Source organism: Stegodyphus dumicola, chromosome X1 (assembly GCF_044657685.1).
Source record: "Stegodyphus dumicola isolate Sdum_Otavi_A_Nest chromosome X1, ASM4465768v1".
Taxonomy (NCBI): domain Eukaryota; kingdom Metazoa; phylum Arthropoda; class Arachnida; order Araneae; family Eresidae; genus Stegodyphus; species Stegodyphus dumicola.
Window position 1 is genome coordinate 125,748,083 of NC_140780.1, and position 14,766 is coordinate 125,762,848.

At 30.1% G+C, this 14,766-nt stretch overlaps 1 protein-coding gene across 1 annotated transcript in view; it reads left to right on the forward strand.

Moving 5' to 3' along the window:
* The window catches only part of UQCR-C2 (Ubiquinol-cytochrome c reductase core protein 2), a 119,998-nt gene that overhangs the window by 68,082 nt on the left and 37,150 nt on the right, over positions 1–14,766 (forward strand). The window contains exons 8-10 of the mRNA XM_035359231.2: positions 5,167–5,320; positions 10,529–10,592; positions 11,099–11,237. Of these exons, the coding sequence (XP_035215122.2) occupies positions 5,167–5,320; positions 10,529–10,592; positions 11,099–11,237 (357 nt within the window). The remainder of the gene's footprint in view (positions 1–5,166; positions 5,321–10,528; positions 10,593–11,098; positions 11,238–14,766) is intronic.

Here is a 14,766-nt window from a genome sequence, read left to right on the forward strand (position 1 = left end):
CAGTAAGAGCCATTACATTACTCAACACTAACAAATTAGCATTTGTGTGTATTCTATGTTTAAATACTGCTTTCGTTTGCCATTTGTTTACATCAAACGACGCAGTTAAAGAGTCATTACATTGCTCAACACCCATCCACGAATCTCACTCTCATTGTAATAATCACCGAAACAAAATCCCCAAAATAAAAAACATTAAATAGAAATGAAGGTAAACATAACATAACTTTCGATATATTTTACCATAACAGACATACAGCTACATCTAGTGGCAATAAAAAATACTAATTAAATGTTCTTTTTAAAAAGTCAAATGTGGTACGCCCGGCCATGGAGTTAACTCGATGGCGATTTAAATATGACACACCCGGTCGTGAGGTAACATTTGCTGCTGATGTGTATATGACACGCCCGTACTGAACAGGTTAAAGCCCGAGCTCCGTCACTGCATATGGCAATGCACTTATTTCAAGGAACAACATTGTGAATTACTTTGAAAATTTCATTTACAGTTGCTCTATCATGAAGATTCACAAAATCAGTACTCTTTGGCAATTTGTTTATCTTCTTCGAAACGTATGTAAATTAATAATTGAAGAAAGTTCATTATATCAGTACTTTCATCCAGTTGCAATGCAAAATATTCACCGTGTTTTGTTTTTGAATAAGTGTCTCTTTTATGAAATTTGCTATTTCATGACTTAGCGAACTTACTGTATTATTTGGTAACAGAATATTATTAAGTTTTATTAGCTGCTTCGTTGAATAATATTAAAACAGTAAAAATGCTGCTTCATTGAATAATATTAAAACAGTAAAATACTGTTTTTAGCTGCTGGTAATGTAAGGTTTTCTCTAATAGTATGAGCATGTTCAGACTTGGCAATTCTTGGGCTTACTAGGTAACTAGCTTCCAAAGCTTTTTCACTTAAATTTATAATGAAAAATTTAAAAAAATCATTATTTGTTTGCTATTTAAATTTTAAAAAATCATTAATTGTTTGCTATTTTTGAACTCCAATAATTTAATCCCAAAATATTTTTCAGATATATCCTTTAAATTAACGTGCTTCAAGATGTGTTTTAAGAAATGATGGTTTCATACTTTGATTCGATCATAGTTAACTGCAAACAATACATTGAGGTTAAGGGTCTATTCATCTCAGTTCCAAGGAAACCCAAATGATAATTAACTCATTATATTTTTCATAAACAATTTTTCATTTCTTTTCAATTTTCTTAGCGCTAGTAGTGTCCTGGATCATTATTTGTGAATCATCATTTTTCTGCTTTGTCAATCCTAGCCATTTTTCCATTTTGTAAACCTAGTTTTGTTTTACTATTTTATTTAAATGCACAATATATAATGAGTTCTTCAGAAATAAGGGATTCTCAAATGGTGTAGAAAATTAAGGAATTCAAAGCAACAAGATGACAAAATACCTCCTGTTACAGACAGCAAATCGAAGTAAAAAAAATGATTCTAATTGAAAATAGAGCTGAGAAATGGTGGCAACGTACAGTGAGGCATGCAAATAAATCGATCAACTCTGAAAGAATTAATGTGATACTATTATCTTTTTATAGGAAGCTATATTTTTTCTTATTAAATACAACATTCTGCTATTAGTAAATACAACATCCTACAATGTAACTATTACTCCTTTTAAAACAAGATTTATGACAACTTTTGTTATGTCTATGGCTAAAAGAATATTTGTGAAAATAAAAACAGATTATTTAGCTAACGTCTACGAGTGGCTATTAACTTTGAATAAAGCTCAAATCGCATAAATTTATAAGTGTTGGAGAAGAAACTTGAACAGGATATTGGGGTATTTATTAATTTTTGAATATGATTGTTAAAGGTACTTTGTTGCTTTGTGTATCACTATTTTTCTCTTGCGTGCCACTTGTTGAGAATTGCTGCTTTAGAGCATTAGAAAGGCTAAGAAAGCAGTGGGATCCACTTAATTTTTTTCTCGAAGAAGTGAAATTAAATGAGTTGAAAACTATTGAAAAAGACAAGAAATCATGTCATGATAAACCTATTCCCAAGAAAATCAAAATGAATGGAGAAGTATATTTTTCTCTGAAAGAGTCCCCCCATTTTCTTCATCTGATTTAAACAAAACCTTTTGTTGTACTTTTATTATCATTTATTTCTGCTTTTGAAGAGATGTTTTCAGTTACAGACTGCATCCTCAAAGAATCATATTCCATAGAAAATAGAAGAGATATTGCAAGGACTTATTAAATTTTTCCAAGTCTTCATTAACAAAAACTCAATGATCTGACAAATTTCTTACCATCATTTGGAAACTACTTGAGATTGTTAAAAAATTAAAAATATAATGATTTAAAAAAAAAGAATATTTTCCATCTGTTCAACAGTATTTTGAAACTGCATGTAATTAAATTCTCAAAAATTTCCCACTGAAAGTGAAGCATTAAATAATGCAGAAAATCCTAATTTGAAAGAAAGTTGTAAGTCTTCTTTTAATAGTGTTGGATAATTTTTGGATAAATTTCCATTTCTGCTGATAATAAAAAGATCAAAAGAAAAATTATATAGCATGGAATGAATGGCAAAAATGTTAACGCTATGTAATAGGAATTTGAATTATTACAGCATGAAGATATTTGTTTGCTTGGTTAGTTTCACAAGAAAAATGCGTACAGTAGATAGAACTCCTAAACATGACAGGATCTCTTAATTCTGAAAGCTGTATAACGATAACTCACAGGAAAGTGGAATATGGGTTCATTTTTAGCATTGTTGAAAAAATGATAGGCCAGCTCTTCTTTGACAATTTAAATTCTTGCCAATGTCCTGATTGCCAAATAAGCTTAAAGTCTAAAATCTGGACCACCAGCCAAAAAAAAAAAAAAAAAAAAAAAAATCAATAAATTAATACAATGAAAGTCCCCTCTGTAAAAATCTAGACATGGAGAAATTCAACAAAGAGAAGCAGGTGTGCTGTAAATGCAATTTTTCTTCTGAGATTCCTGCCTGTTTCTTTCAAACACTTGTGCCACAGCCAGTAACAACATATTGGTTGATGTTAGACAAGGTCATGGTTTTAGCCCTTGAGTGGTTGGGGTGCCAGGGCTGGTGTTATGCATTTTATTGCTTGGTGCAACCTGTGGTTCTCCAATTCTTGCTCAATTTCTATAAAATTTGCCACCACTGCCCAGTGCCTCTTCTAAATTCTAAACATTTTGCCATCTCTGATTTTTGCTGCATGGTGCTCTACCGAGATTCTGCAAAATTTTGTGTTCCATGTTCTGAATTGTTTTTCCAGAAATCTTTACTATTATAAGGTTGGCGGGTATGTAAATATAACCACACTGTAATGTATAGGGTGTTAAAAATTGACGTGCAAACTTTATTATATTGATCCTTATCATTTTCATACCAGAATAAAAATTCACTCAATGATTGGTTTGGTTTAGGAAGTTAATTACAAAAAGTTGTGTCCTTTCTTGTGCAGTACTAAGTCCGAAATCTGGACCCATCGGGACTTCGGCAATGAAATACTTTTTCACAATGAAAAACTTTTTATAAGATCTTCATTTATTACTGCTTCTTCACATATCTTTACAAAATCCATTAATTCGGAAATTTCACCTTTGTCTTGTGATAGATATCCAGAAACCTAAATTCGCGCCTATCATCATCAAATTTAGCTATCGTTCACTATACATATTTGGCTATGCATCATGAGCTGGCGACTAACGGCAAGTTGTTCCATTAAATTTTATCTTGCTTCTATCATGCACTGAGACAATAAATTAAGCTTAAATTGTAGTTATTTATTATTCTTATGTCTATTATGAGCCCTGATGCTGGTTCTGGGTTTATGTGAATAACACATCAGTTATTCTTAATTAAAATAGCCCTAAATGTAATCTTTGGGTCTATGAATATCGTCAACAAAATTTGTTTTTAGCATATGGAAAGAAATTTTTGTTAAATTTTTCCTTGTCAACATTTTTTAGCGCACTTAAATCTGTAATCATTGCCAAGCCTAATGTGTCAACATAAAAGGTTACCATAGTCCTTTTTTATTCAATTACTAACATAAAAAAATTGTTTAGGCATCACTTCATGAGTCATTTACTCAAGTTATCATGTGTTGATAAACATGTGGTGATGAAATGATAAATAAGTATGATAAATAATGATTCGCCAGGTTGGTGTCAGATCAACGATGTAGCTATGTTGAATGTTTTGGTTTGAATGCAGCAACGGAGCCAAATTACTGAACATACAAATTTATGCTAAAATGATTGTTTCTTCAATAACAAGGTACTTTATTTAGTATCGAAGTGAAATTAAGAATCGGGAGTCTCCAGATGTGTTATTATGCAAGGAGGGGGGAATCAAATGCACATGCATAAAGCGTACAATAAAAAATTTGGTTGTTTTGAGGTCCGGATTTTAGATCATTCCGGATAATGGACGTGAAGATTTCGGAGTTTGCACTGAATAGCATTTGCAAAATTCCTCAAAATTAATACATGTACAGAATCAACTTCAAGTTTAATAACGAAGCATGTTTTGTAATTGTTCTCCAAGTTTGGTCTAAAAATTTCAGTATCATTTGGCAAATAGGCATTGAAGTAATCAGCATAATAAATTCACTATTAAATATCTCCAGAAATTTAATGCGTAAAAGATATTTTTTTCCTCAAATTGGAATATTTTATAAATTGAGATTTTTACTCCTTTGGAACCAAAAAAAAAAAAAAAAAATTATGCTTACAGAGCTTTTCGATGCTCCATTTTAAAAAACTTCATGAAATTCTTTGTTTTGAATAATGGAAGTGTATGTGCAGGATCAACATTCAAAGAAATAACCAAGTCTGTAGCCATGTGTTTTAAACACCTTGAATGATAGTCATGCATCTGAGTCTTAGGTTGAATTTTTTTGTTTTCAGTATTTCCTATTCATGTTTCTATCAGGTAATAAAGTAATAAATGATTGTATGTTCTCCTATCTATGTTCGTTATATATTAATTCAGCTTCTAAAATATGGTAACTAGTAAAATATTTAATAAAATAATTTTCAAAATGTAATGCATAATTGGGTACTGCTTGATAAAATTTTGGAAATGTATCTTTATGTTCACACACATGCATATAAATGTAAATTTTTTAGTTACACACGTTCGTAAAAGAAAACTTTGCTACTTCACGTACATCGGTGGTTGGCCTTGGAGTATCTCATGAACATCTTCAGAACTGTGTCAACAAATTTCTTCATGTGAGCAGCAGTTCCTCTAGAAGTGACATAGCTACAAAATTTTCAGGAGGTATGCATTTTAATTGCAATTTAGATTTTAAAATTATGCCAAAAATATGTTTAAAAATGTAAATTTTCGGAAATACTGAAAGAAATTGAATATCTTTATGAGGCTTCTTAGTCTCACAAAAATCCCACTGTCATTAGACAATCAATCCAACTGGATTTCAAGCTATTGATTCGTATTTGTTTTCCATTTAATTGCGGATAGCAATTTTAATTGGTGTAACATGCATCATAGTTTAACATATGCAGATATTCTTATTGCCTTGACTATCAGTATTCTTGCTTTGATTTGAAATGGTGAATAGTATGAAAATAAAGGAGCTCTGATAGCAAAATTGAATGTTATTTTCCCCTAAAATTGAGTGTTATTTTCCCCTGATGGTGTGGGGTGTTCCATTTTGCTGTGCATAGAAAGTAAAATTAAAAATTACATTGTTAAATTAATCTCATTTTTTAAAAGTAGCTTTAAGTTTTATGGCATTGGCATGAATTTCTTATTTTTTGAAAAAATGATGAAAAATTTATTTGAGTTTTTTTAACCTTTAATCCTCAAAGTCTTTTTCATAACATTTTTATATTACCTTTAGTTTCTCTTCTTTTCACTGTTTTCTTTTATCCATTCTATACTTAGACATCTGTTTTATTCTTAGAATGTTATTACAAAAATGAAGTTTGGATGTAGATAATTGTTTTAATTTATTTAATTCCCACTTGCTGATAGGTCCTTAATTTTTTTCATTGATGGTCTGTAAAACTACTTAATTTCTATCTGCAGAAATGTGTACAGAGCGTGTAGTACTGGTATATCTATTCATATTTACAATATGCACTTTGATGGGCAGAGTTCATCCATTAAGCTGTCTACTCAATATTGGAAATTTTGCAGTCTTGATTTGCAAGGCTAAAGTTAGTGAAAAGGAAGGGGTAATATGTTAGTGTATGTGATAAAATAATGAAACCGGAATCAGTCAAGAGAAGCTCATGCAAAGCATTTATTACCAGATAAATATAGAGAATGTGGGTATAAATACATTTGAACTCCACTACAATAAAGTTCAAAGGTACATAAATTTGGTTCGCTATATCTGATCCAGCAAAAAGTCAATAATTCATGCCACAAAAATATATTTACAAACTAGTCACAACGAAAAAGTGATTACATTGCCAAATTTACCAAAAGAAGTGAGTGATAACTAATTAAAAACGTAAGGGTTAATTATTATTATTATATGATATAGTTAAATTTATTCTTCATTCTTTTACAGTTATACCATATGTTAATTACATGATAAGTTACTAAGTGTAAAAATCATTTCAGACCCTTCTGTCAAATTTTTTTAAAATCTTGCATAATTTTAAATATGAGTTGTAATTACCTTGCATAATTTGTATAATAAGTATAAATTAAATAAAAGAGAAGAATTTTAATATAATTATAGAATCTCCCTGTTCTCCCTAAAAAAGTAATTTGGGAAATCCGCTTTATAACATCTATTATCTTATCAGAAATAAAATACAATCAAACTCACTTATAATGAGTGTTAAGAGACCATAATATATGCCCATTATAACCAAGTGCTCATAAAAAACAGGTTCGTGAAAAATTCATGCATACTTACTATATTATATATACTTTATTTTTTACTTCTCTACAATTGAAAAGTTAATTCTCTTTGTCTTATTATCTCTTTCTTGTGTTATTCTTCTTCCAAGGAAACTTAAGCCGAAAAACATTACCATTTGCACTCCTGCCTCTGAAAAATTTTTGAAGTTTTTCTGCATACACAAAAACAATTGGGTATGTTGGAACAATTCAGTTTGAAATTCTTTACTTTCGTTCTTATCGTCGTTGCTTTATTTACTTTTTCATCTGCTTTAGCTGAAATTTCAGCTATAATATCCTTGGGAGTAGGTATCTTCGAAGTGATAACATTGCTTAAACTTTTAAAAGTGGACATTTACGAGAAAATCTACACTATGTTGCACCTTCATCTACTTTAAAAGAGCTTTTTCCAAATGTTTACAGTCATTTTTATTTTAATTAAACAGCCATTAATTTTTCCTTGATCTTTAACAGTAGAAGATAAATCGTACATTTTGCAGATGACGGAAATTTTTTTTGTCCTTTGCCATCCTCTAATTTCTGTAAAATTTTTACTTTTTCATCAACAGATAAAATTTTATATTTCGACATCACAAGATAAAATTTGATGAGTGCAATACTCTAGGAATGCAGATCAAAGAATGACCTCCACACAAGTCCCCTGCCCTTCCGCTCCTGTGCAAAGTAAACTTCTGTCCAATAAGCAATCTCTGTCACCTTTGTCCATCTCCTCAAGGTCATCATCGGATGTCCTCACATTCGCACTCCAAAATGAAAAAAGATACTATCACGTTTTCACAGGATTTATGACTCATCATTAATCTTCAATTGACTTTGGAATGTTAAAGTAAATTTTCCAAGAAAATATAGATGAGCTGGAGAGGTGGAAGTCAGTAGAAATTTATGAATTGCAAAAATATTGCTCGCTATAACCGGGGATTGCTTGTTAAAAGTGAGTTATCATAGACTTAATATTGTTCCAATCCACTATTTCTGATTTCCTCATTAAATCAGAGCTCATTATAAGCATGTTATTCTATATTAAAAAATCTCCAGAATAAAAGTTTAAGACAGCTTAAAACATGATATAGGGAAATGAAGATTTTTTTATTATTATTTTTGCAAAATGCAGTTTTATTACTTCATCATTATATTAACGTTAACAAAACTTTACCATATTTGCTAAAGAGGTCTGAAATTTGAAAAACTTATAATCAAAATTTCTGTAAAAAAATTTGTCTTCACCACCAGGATATTCATAAGAAGCCAGAGGAAAGCACAATTGGAAAAAAGAAGAAAAGAAAAACACGTGTTTTTGATTAAAAAAGGGAATAAGTGCAACTGATAACCTGGTGGCAGCCAAAATTACATACTTTGTATGCAGATTGGTACAATTTTTACACATGTAAAACAATTTTGAAGTATGTAAAATAATGAATTTTGTTTATAAGATCATAAAACAAGAAAAGTTTTGTGAAAATTATGAAAAATTCATAAAAGTTGGCAGATATGTAATACAGTACAAAGTCTGAAATCTGGACACGTCAAGACTTCGGCAATTCCGGATATTAGATCATAAGTTTAAGTCTAGTAAGATGGCATGTAGAAATTTTAAAATTAAAAATATGAAATCATAATTTATGAAATAATGATTGTATTTATGATCTAAATGGTATCAAAATTTGCAAAAAAAAAGCTTAATATTTATTTGTTTACCTTATTAAACATTTCAGTCAATGTAAGCTGTTTAAGTTGCTTCATTTTTTGTGCTAATGCTTTCTCTTTAATTCTGTAGACAGACATAGTCTCTTGTTTAGTTACATTGTTGAAGTCCTGTGACTGCTGTGTCAAGGATTCCGACCCACATGTCAATTGAAATCTTTTCATTTTCAGTAACTTCTCTGTCACTTTCTTCACTATCGGTAGTGGTATTTTCTTGATCTAGAACCATACTACAGATTTCGCCATTCATTCATTGTTTGATGATTGAGAAGCATTGTCATCACAATGAGAAAACTTTTATATCATCTTCATTTATTACCACTTCTTCGCATTTATTTACAAAATTCGTTAATTGGAAAATTTCACCTTTGTTTTGCGATATCCGAAAACCTTTAAAATTAGCGCCTATCATCAAGAAATTTAATTATCCATCACTATACATATTTGGCTGTGCATCATGAGCTTGGCGACTAACAACAAGTTGTTCCGTTAAATTTCATCTTGGTTCTATCACACACTGAGATAATTAAACCTGAATTGTATTAGTTTTTTATTATCTTCACATGCTTAAGGCTTATAGAGTTCTGAATAAATAAATTCCCACATATACTTAAGCTTTATTGAGGGCCAGCACTAGGTATCCTACCGCCTGATGCAGTCTCTGTGGGTCCTAAATTCTGTGACTCGGTGTGGCCATACGAGCCCTGGCGCTGGGTATGGGTTTATGTGAATAACAAATCCATTATTCTTAATTCATATAGCCCTAAATATAATCTTTGGGTCTATGAGTATTGTCAACAAAATCTATTTTTAGTGTATGGAAAGAAATTTTACTTAAATTTTTCCTTGTCAACATTTTTAGCGCATTTAACTTAAATCTATACGCCAAGCGTAATATCAACATAAAAGGATACCATACTCCTTTATTATTCAATTACTAACGTATAAAAATTGTTTAGGCATCGCAACATGAGTCATTACTTAAGTTGCCATGTGTTGATAAACATACGGTGATAAAAGGAAAGTATAATAAATAATGATTTATCAGGTTGGCGTCAGATCAATGATGTATCTATGTGGAGTGTTTCGGTTTAAGATGTGTGCCAAGCAGATATGCAGTAACAGAGCCAAAATACGAATAGTACAAATTTATGCTAAAATGATTTTTTCTTCAATAACAAGGTATTTTATTTAGTGTCGAAGTGAAATTAAGAATCAGGACTTTCCAGATGTTTTATTATGCGCAGAGGGAGGGAATTAAATGTGCATGCATAAAGCCTACGCGAAAAACATTGTTGGTGTTTTGAGGTTCGGATTTTAGATCATTCTGGATACTGGATGTCCGGATTTCAGAATTTATATTGTATAATTCCTTCTTTTAAAATTTTCACTGTGATGTCATGAACAAGACGTCAGTGTTTTAGATGGCTGGTTGACATACAGTTAAAGAAACTTAAAAGTTCAGTTTATTTTATAAATATTTTCATTCTGAATTCATTTAAAGAGCTATTGTAATCTGTTAACTTTGAAAAACGTAAGCTCTTTGTTAACATAAAAATATATGAATGATTTAGATTAGTAATGGTTTGAAAAGCCAGGTGCTGCCAATCCTAAAATAAAGGAACTCCATATGTTTATTTAAAATTTGTTGAAATTTTGTAAGCATAAGCTCATTTGGTCTGTTAGACATAATTTTGACGAAATTCACGAGTTAATAGTTGTCTGGAAACTTTGAAAATGTTAAAAGGACATGTCCTCTCAGATATTTTTACCCTCATAAATCATTTTGTAAGTTTTCAGACATATACTATTTTTCTTTCATATTATGCAGTGTTTTAAATTCATAAAAATGTTTGAGTGTGACTTTTCATTTTGCAAATGTTTTAGGTGAAATAAGGGTGGAGACAGATCTTCCATGTGTGCATACAGCCATTGTTGCTGAAGGAGCTGGGTAATTTTTAATTTTTTATGCTTCATTGTATCAAAAGCAACGTAAAAAATAGTGTTTGTTTGAAGCATGTTAGAAAGGAAAATTGAAATGTTTTACTAATTTTAGGCTTTTTTCTATTAATAACTGTTATTATTGGTCAGTATTTTATTTCTAAATTAGTGCTATTCCTTATTTAAATTTTAGAATATTTTAGTGCACAGGATTTATAGACAAGACTTTGCAGCATGTTTTCTGTACAGTCTGCATTTCGTAGTTTGTTTAAATTTTGAATGTGCGTATTTTTCTTTTCAGCTTATTTACATTTTCTACAAATAAATTGTAAAAACAAATGTAAAACAACTGATTGTTTCATGATATTATTGTGAATTGGCATCTTTATTATACAATTGTATGAAAGTAATTTTTGAATCATATTTTGACAGTTTTATTGTTTAAGAGTGTGGTAATTTTTCACTTTATATGGACACTAAATTTTGCAATTTTTTTTTTTTTTTTTTTGGTCGCAGACTTCAAAATAAAAAAGATGTGCTAAGCTTGGGAATCTTGCAGAATATTCTGGGAGCTGGTTCTCACAGTAAATTTAGTTGTTCTAAATTTTCCAAACTTGGAGAAGCAGCTGCAAAAAATACAAGTAATCCATTTGCTGTAAGTACTGTTTGTTACCTGAAGGAAAATTGTGCTGTGATTTTTGGTTTTTATAAGGGTGCTGATATACAGTTAGAACTTTACTATAGATAATTGTTTCTAAATTGTTCTGAACTAAATATATAAATATTTTGATGTATAGTTTTTTGGGGGAGGTGAGTAATCGGTAGACTATCGCAGTAGTAGAAACATGCTTATGCTTTAAAAGTATGTAAGGAATGAAAACTAAATCATTTAATTTACAAAATATTAAAGATGTAACTAAAGTGAAAAGGAAACATGTTGGAGAAACGAACTAAATATGTAAAGAGAAAAAAACTTATTCTTCACAGATATGCAGTTATTATTATGTAAATTACCCAGTTTTTAACAATTTCAGCTTTTACTATAATTTCTCATTTTCATTTCGTCACCAGACTGCAGATCACTGAGACAGTTTTAAACTGAATTTTTGTTTTGGGGTGTAAGACAAGCGTGTGTTTCTGACCTCCACTTGCTCCTTGTATTAGTTCCTATTATCTCTGTTAATTTCCATTACCGCTGCTGGCATTTGAGTTTATTATGATGATAGAGTTATTGAACCAGATTAAATTGACCACTTGACTCTGATCACTAGTCCATATTTTAAGGGTTTGTACGGTCCTTAAGTTTTTTGAATTTGATTTTTGGTCCTTAAAAGTCCTTAATTTTAATAATCTGAAATTCTTACCTGTTTTTACGACTGCCATTTTGAGTGTGAATTAGCCATTTTGCAGCAATATTTTTGGCGATTCACTAACAAATGTGGTTATTTTTCGAATGGGTTCATGGGTTATAATTTGTTCCGATTTGTAATATAACGAGTTTCTGAGCAAGAAGTGAAACATAAGCATTTTGAAATTATTTCATTTTTTGCAATGAAGAGCTATTAAACAACTTTCTGCTTTTGTGAGTGTGAATTCTTTTATTAAATGGTTCTAAATTTGGCGACTTATCAACATTTTGACAATTTTAAGATCGGTTTCTATGGAAAATTTTTAATTCCAAAATCTGGGAAAATTTTGGCGACTTTTTTAGAACATTCTAACACTGATAAATTTCATTGAAATAATGGTAATGTATTGGAATTGTATTTAAGAAATAACATTAAAATAAAGCACTTTTATTTTTCACTATCATATTATAAAGTTTCATTTTGGTCACATATTATACAATCTTTTGAATCTGAAAAATAAGCAACATATAATGCTATAAAGCACAACAAAATCTATTTTTAAACAAATTTAAGAAACAGTTTTTAGCAATTAATTACGAAACAGTTTTTAGCAAAAACGAAATAGCTATGTAATTAATTAAAGTCTTTAATTTTTGTCATGGTAAGAGTTTTCCCCCATTTCTTGGAATTCTCAGAATATGCATCAGTTTTCTCTTTCTTTACTTTTCACTAGACACAAGCATGGAAAATATCAAAAATGCTTCTAATCTTCTCATATGAACAAAGGAACCAAAGGAATTCTTTTATTAATAAAGAAATTGAAAACTGATAATTCAAAAGATTCATTTAATATGTCTTAATGCATCATACACAAGGCTGGCACTAGGCATTTTGCCACCTGATGCAGTCTCTGTGCATCTTAAATTCTGCTGCCTGGTGCCTTTCTAAATTCTGCTTCCAATGCCAACTCTAAATTCTAAAAGTTTTGCCATTTCTAGACTTTGTTGCTCGGTGTGTCACTAAATTCTAAAAATTATGCCGCACCAGCTCTGTGACCGGACCTTATCATATGTATTTCATATTTCTTCCGAATGTTCCTATTACTAAAGAAATAAAATTAACAGCTTTTTCCATACATTCTAAGTGCATTTTCCCTTTTAGAATAACAGAAATCTTTAATTAAATCCAAAAATTCTAAAGTGAAAAGGAAACATGTTGAAGAAACGAACTATATATGTAAAGAAAATTATTCGCCAGAGATTATTATGTTATTATTATGTAAATTGCCCAGTTAATAACAATTTCAGCTTTTACTATAATTTCCCATTTCCATTTCCTCACCAGACTGCAAATCACTGAGACAGTTTTTAAACTGAGGTTTCGACCTCCACTTGCTCCTTGTATTAGTTCCTATTAGCTCTGATAATTTCCATTACCACTGCTGATATTTGAGTTTTTTTATGATGATAGAGTTATTGAACCAGATTAAATTTAAGTTAAATTGACCACTTGACTTTGACTCTTGTTTAATTACATCACCACGAGCTGCAATTGAGTTTGTTAGCATAATAACATGCCTTTATGTTCTAAGTTCTTTTTAAACAAAGTCTTATTTATAGTTACTTTTACACATAGTCATAATTTGTTTCATGTTTGTCGGGGGGTGGACTATTTAACTTTTACCAGATCAAGTAAACCCTCATAGGTAGTACAGTACATTGTGGAGAGGTTGACAGTTAAGAGATAAAAAAGGCAGAAACTAATGAGAACGTTGTTTTGCATATTGACTAATTGTTAGAAAAGATGCTTAAGGAGAAGGAAATCGATATATATTAGCCAAAATGTCTGGGCAGGATTTCAAATTAAAAAGACGCATAATTATTTTGTTGAGTTTTGTTGCTACAAAACATAAATGTTTAATGTGTAATTATCCTAATATTGTTTAAAAATCAATGTCATAAATTGAATTTGTTGTATTTTAAACTGTGAAATTTTATTAGATTATGATATTAATAAGTTTTTTTTAACAAATATTATTAAAAAATTAATTTAAGTGTCCATGTAAATCCATATGACTAAGGTTATCTAATACCTAATTTAATTACTTATAACTAAGTGCTTACCCTTAAAAATTATCTTTGCATATTGCCTTTCATTAATCTTTACAGTGGTCACAAGGTAAAACACAAAAATATAAAAATTCATGTAAAACTTACTCTTCGCATCTTGTGAAACTTAAAATAATGCAAAACAACTTATCTCCTCTAGTGCTTTAGTAGCTTAATAGAACCTTAAAGTATATTAACTGAGTTACAAGCCCTGGAACTCTACACAAAGCTACGACACTAACTGCATCGGACAGAGCTCAGCTAACTTTCAAAACTTACTAACTGTGCCTACATCAGACCTTTCAGGTTTGGAGCGGTGACAACAGCCAGTCTTTTGTTATGAATCATGCTGATTATGATTTTAATGCTCATTTTAACCTATGCTGCTTGACATAAAATCTACTTACTATTTACTAAACCTCTAGACTGTGCAAGTATATGACGAAATGAGACATTAAAAATAAAGAAGCTAACTGTCCGTAAAACGTAACTAAAATGTCACTTATCTTCTTTCAAATATGTCCAGTTATTATAAGTGTAAAATATTTAATGCTACTTGATAAATTTCATATTTCTTTTATTCTCAAACGTATTAATAATTATGTTAATTAAGCTATGTTTAATAATAATGCATCCTACTTATGGATAACTTTTGTTTTTAGGATGGTATTAAAAAGTGAAGTTCAGGCATAGATATAATATTTTCAATTGAATTTATTCAGTTCCC